The 17,812-nt window shown below is 39.6% G+C and overlaps 1 protein-coding gene across 1 annotated transcript in view; it reads left to right on the top strand.

The window, feature by feature from the left end:
- Positions 1-1,637: 1,637 nt before the first annotated feature.
- TOPAZ1 (testis and ovary specific TOPAZ 1) overlaps positions 1,638-17,812 on the top strand; it is a 37,895-nt gene continuing 21,720 nt past the window's right edge. The window contains exons 1-7 of the mRNA XM_088521214.1: positions 1,638-2,865; positions 4,444-6,874; positions 9,823-9,890; positions 12,309-12,439; positions 14,395-14,456; positions 16,721-16,836; positions 17,671-17,756. Coding sequence (XP_088377340.1) covers positions 1,638-2,865; positions 4,444-6,874; positions 9,823-9,890; positions 12,309-12,439; positions 14,395-14,456; positions 16,721-16,836; positions 17,671-17,756 — 4,122 coding nt within the window. The remainder of the gene's footprint in view (positions 2,866-4,443; positions 6,875-9,822; positions 9,891-12,308; positions 12,440-14,394; positions 14,457-16,720; positions 16,837-17,670; positions 17,757-17,812) is intronic.

Here is a 17,812-nt window from a genome sequence, read left to right on the forward strand (position 1 = left end):
AGCAAAAAAAAATTCATACCTATTTTTCCAAATTCCCTTTACTGCTGCCCTTTTGGCATATCATTTCCTTTCTTGCCCTTTTTATCTATCTTTAAAGCCTATGCTACACACTTTTGAACTACAGAAGGCTGAATTTTGCCAGAGGTGAGTGTTTTAAGTAATAGCAGTCTTGCAAATGTTGAAGGTGGCATGTGCTATGCACTTAACTCTCTTTTATTGCATCTGTTTTGTTTTTTTTTTTTTTGTCCTGAGGACCTGAAGCATCCTACAGAGCCTAAGAGATAAAAACGCCTAAGAGATTTTCTGTGTTTTGCGCTTTATTTAACCACTCAGTGCCTTTTTTTTCACCCATTGTAGAGTATGTACATGCAAACTGAGAAGGCTGCAAGCAAAAGAAAGCTAACTGCTTTCCAGGTTGCCTGTTTTTCTCCTTATTTAAGAGCTTTGCCTAAAAAGACAGTGTTCTCTGTCTAAGTTTTGTAGGGGCGTACTATATCTATTTATAGATAGAGAAATGGAGGTGAAGTAAAAAGAGTGATTTAGCAAAGTCACAAAATAGGTCAGTGTCAGTCGGTTCAGACTCCAGGTATTCTGACTCTTCTTTTTCACTCTAACTGTGCTTTTGCATCCATAGCACTGTATTTTGGGACAGTGGTGACACACAAAAAAAGCCTTATTTCTGCTCCAAGGTCTCATGCTAGGAAGCAGGAAACTATATAGCAGATACTATAGTGGGCTAAATCAGGTTGAAATAAATTTGAATAAGGCACTTCGTCTCTCAGAGACAATCTAAGTACAGAAAAGGCCAGTTTATTTGATAAAGTCATTTACAGGAATACGCAACATTTGTGACTGTTATCACCAGTTCTAGTTTGAAAATGTCATCTACATTTAATATAAGCTATGTCTAATTATTTGTGATTTTTATTGATCATGTACATTCAGGATTTGCACAGCACTGTTTCTGCAAGCTGATTTCCATATCCCGTTAGTATTGTGCAAGTGGTCTTGAAATCTTACAGACACCACTCGTGCGTGCATGGAAAGCATTGCTATACTGAGGCCCCAAACCCAATTTTGTCCATTTTTCTAACTGTCAAGTCCATCTGCTGGGGCTACGTTTATCTTCCTCCAGCATTTGCTGAGAAATTAACCCTATCTCGCCTGAAACACAAAGCTACAGCAAACCCACGGACCCCTAAAACGAGCCAGACGCTCAGCTCCGCGGCGACACCCGAGGACCGCAGGTAGAGGCGGCAATATCGCCTCACTTCAGCGGACGAAACACCTCAGAGACGCGACTTCAGGCATTTTTATTATTATTATTTATTCGTTTGTTTGTTTGTTTTTATCCCTTTCGGGCCTGGCCGCGGGGAGGTGTCTCGGACCGCTATTCCCGCCGGTGTTCCCGGGGTCCCGCCTGCAGCCAGCAGGGAGCTCCCGCCGCGGCGCCGCCAACGGAAGCGCCTGAGGCGGCGCCTCCCTTCCCGCCCGCGGCGCCTCCCGCCCCGCGCCGCGCAGGCGCCGCACGAGGCAGCGCTGCGGGCGGCGGCGTCGAGGGGCGGTCGGCGGGTCGGAGCCGCGGGGCGGCGGGGCCGTGTTCTCCGCCGCGAGGCGCGGGGTCTCCTCGTGCCGCCATGCCGCAGCTGCGCTCGGGGAAGGCGGTGGCCGCCGGCAGGGCGGCGGAGGCGCCCGGCGGCCGCGCGACGGCGCGGCGGCCCCGGGCGAAGGTGGGGGCCAAGGGGAAAGGCGAGCAGCTGCCCGCTGATCCCTGCTCGGACCCTGCCTGGGTGCCCGGCGCTGCCGCTGAGCCCTGGGCTGCACTTGTGGGGCATGAGGAGCCAGGCAGGAATGGGCAGGGACTCCCCGGGAAAAGGAGCACGGGGCAGCAGGACGTGGCGGGGCCGCAGGACGTGGCGGGGCCGCAGGACGTGGCCTGGTGGGCAGCGGGTGCTGCGGTGGGTGGGGAGGCCACGGTGAGCTGGGGAGAGGTGCTCGGTGAAGGCGCCGCACAGGGCCAGTGGCTTTTCCCTGAGCCGGAGCTGCAGGAGGAATTCTCGGCAGGGTTTGGGAGGGAAGAGTGTGACTCCCATGGGCTGAGCCCCTTAGGTCTTCAGGGATGGCCAGAGAGCCCTGGAATAAAGGATGAGTTCTCCTTCATGGATATTAAATTGGAAATCCCCTCCTCTGATGAGGAGGGCAAGAGCACAGAGAGGCGGAATATCTGCAGTTTGCCGGAGGTGCTGCCACCCGCGAAGGGCACGTGCAGCAGTGAAGTGGAAGGTCTTTGCTCTTTAATGGTGCCAGATCTGCAAATGCCGGAGCTTGAGGAGAGTTTGGGGGCTGGGAGAGGGGGAAGCGCGGAGAGCGAGGAGTGGTGGCCCTGCGTACAGCCGAGTGTGCTGATGCTCGAGAAGAGCACGGAAAGCCCCCCGGACGGCGGCACAGAGAGGTCACCGAAAAGTGAGCGCCATGGAAAAGGGAAAAGAGCTGGCAAGGGAAAGGCAAAGAGATCCTGCCCGTGTGAACTGAAACCACTGGAAAGAGTAGAGGCCACAGGGAACAGGGGAGGGTGTCCCTTGACAGGATCGCGGGAGACGGGGGCTCCAGAGAAAAAGAAGAGGAGAAGCGTAGGCAGGAATGGCAAGGCGTCCTTGGCAAAACCAAAGCTCCAAAGCCCACAAGAGGCAGGTAGCTCTTCCGTGGCGGAACCGCCCGCGCCCGAGAGAGGAGCGGCAGGACTGAGCGGGGGCTGCTTCCCGCTGCCAAGTCTGAGCAGCCAGGAGCAGCCAAGAAACCGAGGGAAGAGGCGGAAGCGAGCCGGGATAGAGCAGCAGCGGAGCGCAGACCTCCAGCAAGGAGCAGGTAGCCTGGGGGAAAGGGGTGATGCTGTGCTCCATAGCAGAAAAACACGTGCAGCACGTGGGCGTGCAGAGCACCGCGAGCTTCAGGGTGAAGGGCTGGTGCCAGGGCAGGGACGGAATGAGAAGGCACAGAGTCAGGGAGAGTGTTTCCCTATTGCAGATACAGGGGTCTGTGTGGAGTGCCAGCATGAGCACAAGCTCACGGGGGCCAGTCCCCCGTCCCAGTGTGATGTGCGTGGGGCTGCTCACGAAGCAGAGCGGGAGGAGCGAGCTTTAGCTTTGCATAACTGACCGCTAGTCTTGGAGGAAACCTGGAGGCAAGGCCTTTGTTGAAGAAAATGGAAACCTCTAAAATTGGGAGGGGAGGATCTTTAGTAAAGACAAGAGGGGACCATGCAGCCAGTTTATTTTTTCTTCTTTGAGACTATTTAGAAAAACAGGATCAGGAACAACAGGCTTCTGAGCAAGAATATTTTTTTCCCTCAAAAACAGTTGGTTTATTTACACGTAGAAGGTCAGACATAGGCAGGGAGAGAAGAGGCAGTAGTTTCAGCAAAGCTAAAACAAAAGGTAGTTATTTTTCTCATTTACTTGTATATTAATGGATTATTTTCATGGTTCATGGGTTTTTGCTAACCTTTAGAGGTTCCTCTTCTGTGTTTCCAGCCTTTATTGCTGCCTTTTAATCACTAATTATCTATAACATTTTAAAAGCTATAGAAGCAATGATTTTATTTTATTGTATTAATGGAATATTATATCAAACTGATGATTTTGAAAGAGGCTTTCAAACTCCTCTATTTTTCCCAAAACAATTGCCCTAAAAGACATTCTTTTTGAGGAGATTATATCTTCAAAATTAATACATTCAAATGGCAGGTGTTTGCTCTTATGTTATTATTAATAAATACTTAATATAGATACCACAGTGTGAAAAATTGAGATACAAAGACTGTATGTTACTTTGAAAACTGAAATCTTAAAATTTTACGAGTGCCCTTTTCAGTCTATTCTTGAGATGTAATTCTGAAATGCACAGTTCTTATAGGCAACCAGTATTTTCTCTTAAATAGTGTTTTATAAAAATACAGATCCTGAATCTTCTTGAACTGTCAGGTGCATTTGACTAGACTATACCTGAAACAAGATCTATATACCTATGAGCAAGCATTTATATAACAGAGGATCCAATATATAAACAAAAGGTTTTAATAAAAATATGAAAGGCTGGTTGTGCAGACAGCACCTGCATTTTCTTGAAAGACCTGCTCTAGTTTGGTTTACAGCTGTACTGCAAATAACTTGGTACTTCGGATTTCCTTGTGACATCCTGCGACTTCTGTTCTTTATCTGTGCTTTTTCAGAAGACTAGATATAAATTGGAATTGGGAGTTTGCTAATATTGTACCCCTATTAGTAAAATGTAATAGTGATTGCTTTAATACTATACTGCATAATGGTTTTTGGTGATCTTGAATGTTCTCCATCCTTCTCGTAAAATACTGCAATTGTGGTGTTCTTTTTCTTGTTTTTCCTCAGAGTATTCTTTAATTAGACTGTTTTCATTGTTTTTAATCAGCAAAGGAAAAGTGGAAAGATTCATGTTCACAGGCTGTGAAGGAGCTCAAGACAAATTTAAATAGATCAGAAGATTCCACGGAGAAGAAACCTTATTCCTCTGAATCTCCTGACATCGCGACATTGGATGGAACTCAAAGCAATGGATATCTCTGCCATTCTTTGGCAAAAAAATCTAGGGTACAGTGTAAAAAGAGAAAAAAGGGAATTGATCAAATAAAGCGTTCACAAAACTTTAGTGTAAGTACACCTGAAAAAGAAAAAAATGCATCAGCAAAGTATGAGGCAGAACATTATGGAAAGGCCCTAACCCATTGTAACTGCTTGCCATTTGTAACAGAAAAGAATCCAGTTGTGAGACTAGAGGCCTGCAGTTACATAAACACACTCGTGAAGTCTTCAGTTAACGGAACTGCCAGCAGCTTTAAAATCAGTGGATTCTTCCATGTAGCCCAAGGTGAGAGGAAGGCTGTTTGTCCTGGCAGTGCTGTAGAGCAGAGGGCTATAAACAGCAGCACTAATGGAATGCATAATGAGAGATCCCCCCTAAAAGGAGGTGTCTTGTTTAGTAAAGAAGAAAAGCATCAACATAGAGAAGGGTTTTTTTCATGCCTTAAGAGTGAAAACAGTAGGTGTTCAAGGAAAAGAAAGTGGAATACTAGTAGACGGCCTAGAAAAAAGTTGCAGGTAGCCATCTGCAGCAGTCCAGAAAAAACAGCAGTCCAGAATGTTCCCCCGAACACGACTAGCAAAGGCAAAGAGTGTGAGTTACAAGCAGAAGATCCAGTTACCACATCAGAGTCCTCAGTGGTCTTTGGCCTAAATCACAAAGAAATGCCTCTGTCAGCTTCATATGATCTTACATCAAATCATAATGTTGGAAAAAATACTCGCGATACACGAAATAGGTCACTCAGCAGAAAAAACAGTATCAAATCTCTTGCACTTGAAGATTGCTTTAAGGAGGTATCTGAGCTCTCCATAGTTGCAAAAAGAGAAAATTCAAACAGGGTGGCACCACAAGGTTATTCTGCTAACTCGAGTGGCATGGGAGTGTTAACTCAGGTCTGTGATGTTTCTAATTGTCAGAAATATGTGCCAGTTGAAAATTTGAATAAAACTAGTAAGAAATCGAAACGCTCTACCAGTCAAAGAACAATACCAATGACTGGTAAAAATGTTTGGCTTCTGGAATCATGTGCAAGGACTTCTGAATGGTTTTATAAAGATGACAGGTCCAAATCAAAACAAGAAAAGCTTGTAAGTTCTGACTTCGAGAAAGCCTTTGTTAAAAGCAGTATTGAAGCTGTAGAAGAGAATTCTCTGACCAGCAGTTTGAGACAGCTGGATCTACATATATCACCAGCAGAAATTAAACAATCTGCACATAAAATAATGGATCTGAATACTGAATGCCTGACTTCACTTGAAACTCCAGAATCTTCTTCTGTGGATAGTTATGGGACTTTGAGAATAAGCAGCAATGAAAATCTGGAATTGCCTGTTAACACAGGTAGAAGTTCCATGGCTTCTAACCTTGGTGATATGCAGGAAGTTAAAGCAACCTTGAACGCTACAACAAAACAAAAAGATAAAGGAGCTGTAAGAAAGAGAAACCCCTCCAAGACAGCCCAGAATGGTGCAGCTACAGGTAACAACAGTAGAAAAAACTTCAGCCATAAAGCATCAGTTGCGAAGCAAACACTTTCTGATTTAAAAGTAATAAAAGTGTTAAACACCGGAAACTTGTCGAATTTCAAAATTCCTTTACGCAAAAACAAACCTGAATCCAGGAAGTTGGAAGCTGTGCTTTCCTTTGAAAGTCCACTAGAAGTACTGGACAATGCTAGTGTTTCAAAAAGGCAGAAAAGAAACGAGGCTTTTTTTATAAATTCTGAGCAGCAGCCTCTTTCTGCAGTGAATGTTACTTCAGCTACAGATTCTATGAAGAAAAAAGCTGATGATGCCTCTGAAGATCTTTCACATGAGATCTCCACACTCCCAGAACATGTTTCTTTCTATCCACATGCTGTTGTTGAGAGACAGCTGGCATCATCTGGTTCTGACTCTCAGACTAGTGACTGTGTACCAAAATCTAATCTTCCTGATGATTCTTCCAATGCAGTTGACCACTCTGTTGCATTAGAAATACATGATGATAGCAAATCAAAAGGGAATCTCTCGCAGCACAAAAGTGAAAGCTTTCCAGATGTTCTTGAAGCTTACAAAGAAGATATCCTTGTGATTGATGTGATCCAGGATGATCCTGAGCTTTTTGGAACCAGTGATGATGAGGCCCCTTCACTCACAGACTCTGAAAATTGTCCTGCAAAGACATCCTGTAGTGGCACCTTCATTACAGAAGAAAAGCCAGAATTTAAGCCTCAGTATCCTGTCATTTCAGAAAATAAAGATTCAGTAGATGATTTTAGGTATGCATATCATTCTTTAGGATGACAGTATTTTTAAGTGCTTTCATCTTGTATACTTTGGTTGTAGTGGTTAGGCTTCCTTGCAGAATTTCACAGTTTGAGTGTTAGTTTTAAGTGTCAGAATGGGGTTGAGGTCTGACAGTATTCTGAGTGGAAATACGCTGTTTTGTGGTGTTTTCATTGAAGAACTAGGATAAAGGTCTGAATCCTAGGAAAACTTTTTAATGGTAGCTTATTATTTTACTGGATCTGTGTGAGTAAATGGTTGTCTCCTCAGTTGTTTCTGTTAGCTTTTATCCTATCCCCAGAGGCGAATAGGCTTCAATTCTTTAATATGGCTAATAGGTTATAGATGTTTATGGTTCTGAATCTTCATTCACGAACTCTGTGGTATAAATAATTCAGCATCCTTGTTTTTCTAGGTTTTGATGAGATGATAAAAGTGAAGGACAAGGAAGAATTTAGAAGTACTGCTAAGTTTTTACAAAAGAAGCAGTGGTCCTTTGTGGGATAGATTAACTAGATTCTGATCTTTGCATTTGATAAATGAGTTTTTAGGATTAAAATCCTACAGTGAAAAATGAAAAACAGAATTTTACCTAAACACGAATCTTATGGAACTTCCTTGTGTTTGTTTTAATTTTCTTCTGTGCTATTTCTGGCTGGCTTTATGCTATCCTTATTTTAAATAATTGTTTTAATAGTATGCCATCTTTTAAATCTTTTTTTCCTTCCCATTCATTAAAATCATATGCAAAAGAGGAAAGGAATTGTATCTATAGTAAATCTATTAAAATGAATATTCAATTTTTATGTATAGCATATATTTTGTATATGCTATATATTAGAATGAGTGTTCAGTGTATATTATCCCAGCTTATTAATGGCTGTTCAGAGATGGACACATTTTTCAGCTGACTGTGTGCAGACAACCCTTGCACAGAATGGAACACCAGAACTCCTGAGCCCTTTCCTGCCACCACTGATAGACAAATGTGAAGTTTGCTGTTTATTTAATAGCAACAGAAAAAAAAGTAGGGTCGCTTTTAAGTAGTTTGTACGGAGGATGCATATTCCCTTAATTAGATTAAGGTTAACACTGTCAGAGCATTAGATGGATACTGAAATTTCATAGCTTCTTTTCTCATACGTGTGCAATTTTGCTCCATTGCAGTATTAGTTTGGAATGCCACTTCCACCTGTTAGCAGAGAAGAGTTAGTCAAGTTGTAGCACTGTTAGCCATCTCAAGCTTGTATCAATTTTACTGCATATGCCTATCTTCCATAGCATTTGACTCGACCTTCTCAGGCAGAGGAGCAGTGTGCACACTTAATGGCTGCAGAGGTGATTGTTGGAATATTTTCTTCAGCTATATCAATACATAGTTTTTGTTAAGATTTCCCTTCAGACTGTTAGGAACAGCAGACAATGATAGAAAGTATGCATATACAGGCTGCCTGGATCTGCTAAGACTGTGTAAAAGAGTTTTAGCATGTCTGGGGATAGACTTCAGTGTGTTAATTTTGATGTACTGGTACTTTGTGCTGGCATTGATACAGAACAGTGAGACCTAAACTTCTGCTAGCAGCAAGTGATTGTGAAGGTGCACGACTGGGTCATTAGAACTTTTAAAATGCGTACCATGTCACTGTAATTAAATTCAGATTGTAAAGGAAACCACTCTTGTACCTGAAATTACGTGATCGAAGAGCCTGTCAGAATGGAAGTTGGTATAATGAGCTAACACTTTTTCTTCGAGCATTCTTGTGAAATCGAAGTAGTGGAACTATGTGATGGATTTTACAGGTTGGTTTAGCAACTGCAAGTGGAACTATTGGCAGTGTGGACCCCTCTCCTCTGTTTCCTCCCCCCCATCCACCTCCACTTTGAATCTAAACAACAAGACTGACAACCTACTGGAGAGGAGGCTCACCTTGCTAGATGCTTCTTTTTGGCTGATGTATGTGAGCGAGTAGGTGTTTAGCTCCTATCTGTGACCAACTAAAATTCAGGAAAAGCCGTGTTTGATTCCTTGAGTAGTTTGATTTAGTTAGTGCATTCTGATCTCTAGGTTATGTAGGACTGGTTATTCGTGTCATGGCTGCATTTTATGAAAAATGAGCACTACTCCCAGTAATTAGTTGCCTGTCCACACAATTAATAGAATTTGATAAAGATCTGGGAGTAGGTTTTGATGTGAGCGTGAAGTCTGCCTTTCAGTCTCTTGACAGTCGTGTGCTTTCAGTATTAATGTTTATAAAGGTGACAGCTTTCTGGTCTGTCTGCACTGCAGCTTTACATAAAGTCAGTTGTTATAGGCAAAATGACTCAGTTCTTGTATTTCACCTAAAATCTATGGTTGTGTGTGTGGGCAGTAGGGAGAGAAAGGAAATAAGCCTATGAAAAGCCTGCCTCTACTAAAAAGATCCCTTTCTGTACAAACTTGCTATAACTTATCATGAAACTCTGTTTCTTAATATTTTCTGTACCTCTCTGCAGATATCTGTGCTAGAGGGTTTGTATAGCTTAGAATTGCATTTACTGCAAGACTTTTTGATTTCCATTACGTTTCTACAGATTATCATTGTTCCATTTTAATAGGCAGCTTTCTGCCATTATGGTTGGTCTCAATTTGCTGGGCATGGTCTTCCCGTATATCCATATATACATACATGTGTGCGTAGGTATATATGTATGCATATATTTTATCTTCTGAACTTTTCTAAGGAGAAATACAAGATTTCTTCCAGATTATCTAGAAAATGGATGATGTAAAAATGTTTTTTATAAATGTTTTTGTTACTGTCTTTGAGATTCATTACTATGAATTATCTTGAATACAAAATTAGGATAAATCACATTCTTAGAAACTGGCTCCTTAGCACAGTATTTCTATAATAATAATTTTCCAATAATAAATGAAAAAACTTTTTTTTTTCCAAAACAGAGATAATACAGTACAAGAATCTGCAATGTTGAGTGATGCTGAAAATTCCTGTTGCTTGGTTTTAAAAGGTAAGTGCTTTTGAAGGCATTCTCAGAGAAGAAGGTAACAACAAGGTTGTTCAGTAGCAAAACCTGGAGTTTATACTTTCCAAATAAAATGAGAACCTGTCAGTTCAGTAATACCTTTTTATTGTGGTGAGGATTATTTCTACAGTGTATATGAAACGAGTGGCTTTCAAAATGGTACAAACCTGAATTTTACAGAGAACATCCTTTTGTTCTCTAGGAGTCTTCTAATGGTAGTGTTATTTTCTATTCTTTCTTCCCCTCCTACCCGACATGTCTCTGATAGGATGGTCAGGAAACAGCTTTCTCTCTTAGTTGATGAGACAATAGGAGGACACCGAGTACCTCATACTACTTTGGAGTCTGGCTCATGATCTAACTTGGTTGTTCTCTTGTTCCATCATCAGAGAATTTTATAATAGCTTTTTTTTTTCTAGGTAATACTCTTATTGTTTGCAGATGTTACTCAGACAATGATTACTTTTTAAGGACATTTCTTTTTAATGTAGCATACTTCACTACGTCTATTTTCCTTCATGTTTTAAGGAGAGCTCTCCAGCTAGGCAGTATCTGTGGCCAGTTTTTTTCTGCAGCTTGCATACAGACTTGCTATGCAAAATACATCTGATGTGGAAGTTTCTCTTAGATAGGTTGGAGAATCTTGACATTGAACATACACTTATTACTGACCTACTGGAGAAGACACAGTGTGAGATGGAGTTTGAAAGTTCTTGGTGTTTCTTATGTCAGTTTTCAAGCTGCTCTTAATCTAGCAGTGTGCTGTTGTGCTCTGTGTTGCTACAGGCTTGAACGGTGTCTGTTATGAACAGTACCGTTTCTGTGTTCTTTTCTGATATTTTTTTTAATATTAGTGGATTATTCTCCTGCACAAAGAAGAAGTGTTATGGACAGATACTGCCTGCTGAAGAAAGGAAGAGACTGAATTTTCCCCTCATAATAGTGAGCGTTTTGCGGGGAAAGAAGTTAAACTTCATTGAGTACAAGACAAAATAAAAAGTAGTGAGGGTTTAAGAACTCTGTAACAGGTTGAAACAGATAGAGAGACCACTGAGGAAGAAGAAGGAGCAGATGCAGTGAGGTCTTTTGGGATGTAAAGATACAGGGTCAGAGGGTATATACAGTACAGACGTGTTTGAAACCTAACTTAGAAGCAAGAGCATCTGGAAGCCTAATGATGCTTTGTTTATGCTGCCTTTTACTTCTGTTTTGTACTGTTTGATCATATCTTCATTTTCTTAAATATTGTGTCATTGTATTTCATATTCTAGTAAAATCTTGAGGCTGGTTAATCTGTGGATATTTTTGCAGTGCTTACAGTAAGGAAACAGGTTTAGACAAGCCATGCTTCCCCAGCCTGAATAATGTAGGAACTAATCTCAGTCTAATGTTACCATGTGCATACTGGTCTATGCTTGATGTATGCATTTTGAAAAAGCAGAAATGGCCTGCGAGGAACAGATGAAGGATGAGTATTCTTGGTAATTTCTGAGGATTTATATGTATTTATGTGGAACTATGTGTTACCGCTTTCGTGTCTTGTATTGCATAGCGAGGTCATTGCTGCTTGTCTCAGTGGCTTCCTACAACTAAGGCTGAGCATTTTGATGACATCAACCCTCTTCATCTTTCAGGTAAAAAGATTATATACATAGTTTTTGTGCTGAAGTGACTTCTACTGATGAAGGTATAGAGACGACCAAGATAAAGGCTTTTCCAATAATAATCCAGTTCTTTCCTCCACTCTCTAAGACACCACAGTGCAGTCAAAATTCATTCATATGATCCAGTGAAGTAGTGGTTTTCTCTTCTATGCAAGCCTCTTCCTTTTTTACATAAAGAGCTTCTTCAGAATGCTGTAGTCGGGTGTTTTGTTCATTTCTTGTCATGGCATCTCTAAAAATGTTGAAATTTCTGAACACTGAATTCTTATGAAGTTTGCTGTGTTATGGATATTCATATGGGTATGAATTTGGAGTTCCTCAGTTTCTTTAGTTCTGAGTTGCATTATGTTATTACGATAAGTTATTCTCCTTTTCCAACAAAGTCTAAGTCTTTCTTTGCATAGCAAATTACCATGCATATCTTTAGCTGTGCTTTAATAATAAAAGTTATCTGAGTTTATTCTTAAAATATTGCATTCAATATTGTGTAAATAAACCTCTTGTACTGTTCTACAGGGATGCTCACAGAACATGCAGCATGGTTAATTTTTTAATTGCGAATTCAATGTAATACTTTGGAATGGTTCATGCTTTAAAAGTGAAATAATTTTGCATAAAAAATTCATATTTAGGAAGTCCTAGGAGATCTTAAATGTCATTGCTATTAAGCCTTTGCAATAGCTAAGAAATAAAAACCTTGTCTTGCAGTATGGAAAATAATATGTTTATAAATTTTCAGCTCATGAAATTAAAACCTACATTTCATCGAGCGCAAGTAGTCCTTTGGGAGGTGTTACTGAGGACTCTTTTGAAGATGGACAACTCAGTGAACTAGATGAATTTTTAAAGGGTTCTGACATGGATGAAGAGGTAACTTTAATTACAAATGCTGTATTTAATTACAAATGACGAAATTTTTAAATTCCTTATCATAAAAAGAACACTGCTTTCATAGTGTGTAGATTACTGTGCACTGTTGACAGGGTGAGAGCCTTTTTTGACAGAACTTGTGATTTTCTTAGCTGTCACTCACAACTGATCTTCAGATTTGAACTCAAGCAATGTATTGTCATATCAGTTGTTATGGTAATCCTGTGTTGACAACTGTATAAAAATAACTGTTCCTGTAGATACCCAGGAGCGCTTTGATGCACCTGTAATATTTTTACATAACATAATTTTTAAAAGTTGGTTTTAAGTGCTTCTCACCCCGTGGTCTCGGAAGGGTGAGGTGGTGCTGGAGAGCTGGGGGAGCTGCACGGCCGGCAGGTCAGGGGAGGAACACTTCGAGGTTGGTCACTTGGGCAATAGTGTCTGCATAAACATACTGACTTCCCAGCAATTCAGAGAGAACCTTAAGCCATTCTCATGCTCGGTAATGTTATCTGAACTTTCTAATTTTCCCTTTCCTCCTTCCCCTAGATAATTTAAGTATAGGAATTTTAAGATATGCTGTTTTTTTTTTTTTTTTAAACTATTGCTTTCTTTGATCGTGGAGGGGAATTTGCATTTCACTACCAGACAGACATAAGTGTTGATAGTGTCTGCTGTTTGTTCACTCCCTCAAGAGTGGATAATGGATTTATCTGGTTAAGCTAAACTGTAAAATTCACGTGGCTAAAAATTGGTAAGTGTGGTGTGAAGTAAGTAATGGGATAATAAGGACCTGGCACTAGGGAGAATAAAGGAGTCCAGCAGTGGGCTAGAGGAAGGTGAATAGGTGGGGAGGCATTGATAGTAGCTCTATACAGCATGGCTTGGTTGCTAGAGTATTTGTTGCAAAAACTGTAATTGTAGCTGGGCCACTCCCAGATGGAGCTAATTCATAATGTTCTGGCTGTATAAAAAGCGATGTCCTGACATTCTGCTTTTCTGGGCTGTCTTGGAACAGTGAGTGTATGCTTCTGCTTCCACCTAACCTTCAAACTTAAGTTTACAAACTTCTGCTACAGCAGATACATTGCAACCCTAAACCTATCCCCATATGTGGATGAAAAATTAGCTGCACGCACTGGTAAAGGGATTAGAAGGACAGAACACTTCTTAGAAGTGTTGATGATTTTTCTTGCTTGTTTTTTCCTGTTTGTTTTTCAACTGTTTTTCAGTCTTCTATTGCTGTGAAAAAGGCAGACACTAACCATAAGAAAATCCTTAATGTGTAGGGGAATTGATGCAATGAAATTTGGATATCTGATATACTTTCAAGCATATCCTTCTCTAATTCTTTGGCTCTCGTAAATTTGTAATACAAAATGAAGTTAAGCAACTTACTTCACGAATAGTGGAAAAAACAAAGTCAGAATTTCATGAGTTTGTTCTGTATCAGTTCGTTCACATTCGCCCTTTACCCTTCCAAAATCTTAGGTACTCTTTCCTCTGCATTTTGGAGGGGTTTTTTCCTATATTCCTGGCGTGCAGTCAAGTAAGAGCCTCAGGTTTCTCCTCTACACAGCTTTTAATTTTCCCTGAACTTTATAGGAATATCCTTTGTGGGATTCTTGCACATCTGTTAAAATTAGGTAGGGGGCCTCAAAATTCTGGGGAGGAAAGAGAAGTGAGGAAACACTCGTTCAATCACATCATCCTTTTCCCCATTAAAAACCTACACATTAAAGATGGCAGTTTATAAAGGTAATATGTCAACTAAAAAGACAGGGTAAGAATAACTCTACAGTCCAAATAATGTTTTAGAGTCAAGGATATATTACCAGACTTTTCAACAAAAGACTTCTAGTGTTAAGTCTGTAGTGATAAAATATAGCAGGCTTGTTAGTGCTGTGCTGCATATTAAACAATATGAAAGTATATTTTAAATATCCTCACAGTTCAGGTTTGCAGATGGGATGGCTGGCATTAAGCAAGAAAAAACAGGTGAAGCTGGCAAAAGGTATGTATGCTTTGCCCTTTGAATAACCTCTGAGGAACCTGTGATGTTCCTCAGTCACTGTACCAGTGAAAGGTGATGATTTTATCAAAACACCATCAGGCTTTTAATTCACTTTTTCCTGTTACACTGTGGCAAGGTGTGAAAGAAAATAAGTATGTGAAAGATTTCATTATGCTAAGTACAAAAAGGAAATTATAGTTATAGCCTGCTGCATTAATAGAAGACATTCTGTCCTCTGGCTGGTGGCTCTTGCACCAGCCCTTAATGAAACTTTAAGCTTCCTTTGCTGTCTCTTGGGGCTTTTGTAAAATTGATGGAAGGATTGAAAGACTCTCATTCAAATTCAGGCTGGCAAATCTTTGAACAGCAGTAGAAAAAGGTGCTTTAAAGTGTGACATGGAGTTAAACATATGCATAACTGTTCTGCTCACTTCAGGCTGTGTTTACACTGTTTTTTTCTATGTGTGACTTAGCTGTGAGAGTAAAATGCATCCCTCTGATATCAGCCCCAAAAAGAAGCAGAGTAAGACTTTATAGAAAAAAGATACTTAACTGATGGAATAGTTAAGTGATTAGAAGAGAAAAGGAGTAGCAGATACTCTAGAATCATTTTTACAGTAATTGAAAGACTTCAGCTTGCACAGAAGAGAGCATTGCTTTTTTCCAGCACCAGTCACATTTATGAATTCAAATTTATTTAGAATTCAAATTTAACAGATGTCCATTAAATAGAGAATATTGCATCTGTTCATTAACCAAGCAGAGAGCTTGGTTCAGAGCTTCAAGCTCCCTCTGGTAAAATATCTATATGAATTTACTTCAGTAGCATAAATAGTCCTTTATGCTATAGTGTAGGTAGGTTATGTTAGATAAGAATGTATATGCAAGTGATACCACGTTAATTCACATCTTTCCCACAGCAAAACGTCAGAGCAAAGATTCACTTCCTTAGTTAAAAGAAATATCTGTGTGGTTATAGAAAAATATCCATTTATCCATCATTCAGAATCAAACTTTTTCTCTAGCTTATTCAAAAATACTACCACTGCAAAATTTCATCTCAAAAAAAGCTGTTCCCATTTAGAAAACACTGCGTGTAGTTGTGGTGTTACTTAGAAATTGATCGTATAGCTATATAACAGTTCTTGGCCAAGTTGTGTGTAGTTTGCCATCTCGATGAAAAAGAGAGTTAAGGTTGTTACCCTAAAGGTAAATTGCTATGAAAATCCTGTTACATTATAAGCTGAAAATTTTGGGCAACGAAATCCACAAACACTCCTCTGGAGACTAATGTACCAGCTACATTGAAAATACAGATGAATATTGAAGGAATTTGGGCTTACTAGATGTCAGTTATTTTCTGCATTATTATTTTTTGCTTCAAAGCATATTGAAAACAGCCCACAATTTAAGAAAGTCTTGAATTTTCCTAGTTAGGGAAAGTATTGAATAAATAGTAGTTCAGAAGCTAAAACAATTCCCTTATAGTGGATAGCAAGTCTATGAGGACAGACTTCCTTGTATCCCCCTCTATTTGTCTTGCTAAACAGCAGGAAGGTGGGAAGCATCCCTCGTACTTAAACTAGTTAACAATTGATGGGGAAAGAGAGGTCTCATAAATACAATTTTTTTTTCTGTGACTTTAATTGCAAATAAGAATATCACTTAAGTATTTTGCTAGCAATGTTTATATCTTATTTTGGAAAACATCACATTTTAGTAATTTAATTGTCTGTAGCATATGTATTTGGGACTAGTTAAAGGCAAAGCAGTTTTTAATTGAAGTTCCCTTGGAAATCTCCTAAATCTTGTGCTGGGTAGAGGAGGTTATTAGAAAATAAAACAGTTGGTTCCTCAAGTATAACTTCAAAAGCTGTATGGATTTCTTTGGCAGAGATTGTATAGCAGTTTATTGAAAAGGAAGTGCTTCAAAGACAGCAGAAATCATCTCGCTTCCTGTCAGTGAAGTTAAAAAAAATTAAGTGGTTCATGGGTGTTATTTTCTAGTCATTTACTGAATTTGATACAGTTATACTTCAGGATGGAATAATCTCAGTTGATCATAATCTGGTGTGACTGATTTATAAGAGAAATTCCAGTTGTTGGGATTGTTAGCCATTTAAATTTACATAAAATGTTTGTGTTACTTTATTGCAGAAGTTCTAATTTTTAATATGCATAATCCCATATTTTAGGTCTTTAGCATATAGGAGAAGCAACAATTTAATTTTATTAAGCAATTGTGTGTTTATTTTAACACTCAGCAGTGACTGTAAATTTAAAGATGTTTTCAACTGTGAACTTCAGTCAGGATTGACATTGCCTAACCTGAAAGTAAATGTCTCCAGTGAAGGCACAGTGCTGACACCTTGGACAAATGGTTTGTATCCTCTATTAGTTAACCCTCCAGAGTCTTTTACTTGTGTTTTATTTTCCTATAAAATCTTAAAGGATTTCTTCAGTTTCTGAAGACACTGGCTGGAGTTTGTTTTAGTTTGTTTTAAAGAGGCAAACATGGAAGCTATATGGTAAAGTTTATTTTTGTTTTGTTTTAGTAGATTTATTTCTGCTAATTTCCAGTAGCAGTCATTTTATCTTGGTATTTATAGTTTTCAGATACTTCAGTGTAAGAGCACTGCCCATATTCTTAGTATTTTAAAATGCTGTATTTGAGCCACATTATGGAAAAGTAACTTATTTTTTTAATCAGAGAATAAATAATTTTATATTTCCTGTCAGCAAAACTTCATAAAGGGATTTGCCTGCCTCATCGAAGGTCGGAGCTTGATGTTTATGTCAGCTCAAATGTTTGTGAAGCGTTCGCTAAACAGAATCAAGGAAATGATCTAAATTTAATAAGCAGTGCTTTGTTTCAGCTTGGGAGTGTATAGATGAGTGGCATGGGTGCCTCGTGTCACCAGAGAAATCATAGTGTAATAGAAGTGAATTCTAAGTTTCTGCCTTCTGGTGTTTTTCTCTTTGTGAAAAACAGCTCTGATATTTGGCTGTATGTGAAAGAATAGCTTTATTTGGCACGTGAGAGAGAGAAGGATAAAACTACATTACTGGTTTTAGATTGTATTAGTCCAATTTTCATTAATCATTGCCTTGCATTGAAGGATTTCTAAATATAAAGGAAAAAACGTGAGGGAGTATGCTTAGAATTATTTATTTTGTTACATGATCCATTTACTGCCTTTATCCTGATTCTTAGATTTCAGGTTTTCAGGAAACAGTTCTCTACTGCCTTTGCAAAATTACAGAGATCTTGAGCCATGGAAGATAGACAAAAATGTAAAAGTGAGTTGCTAAATCCATAATGGTTTCCAACACTATGGCACTAATTTTGTTACAGT

Source organism: Tinamus guttatus, unplaced genomic scaffold, assembly GCF_059628265.1.
Source record: "Tinamus guttatus ecotype Peru unplaced genomic scaffold, ASM5962826v1 Tinamus_guttatus_pri_ptg000115l, whole genome shotgun sequence".
Classification (NCBI taxonomy): Eukaryota; Metazoa; Chordata; class Aves; order Tinamiformes; family Tinamidae; genus Tinamus; species Tinamus guttatus.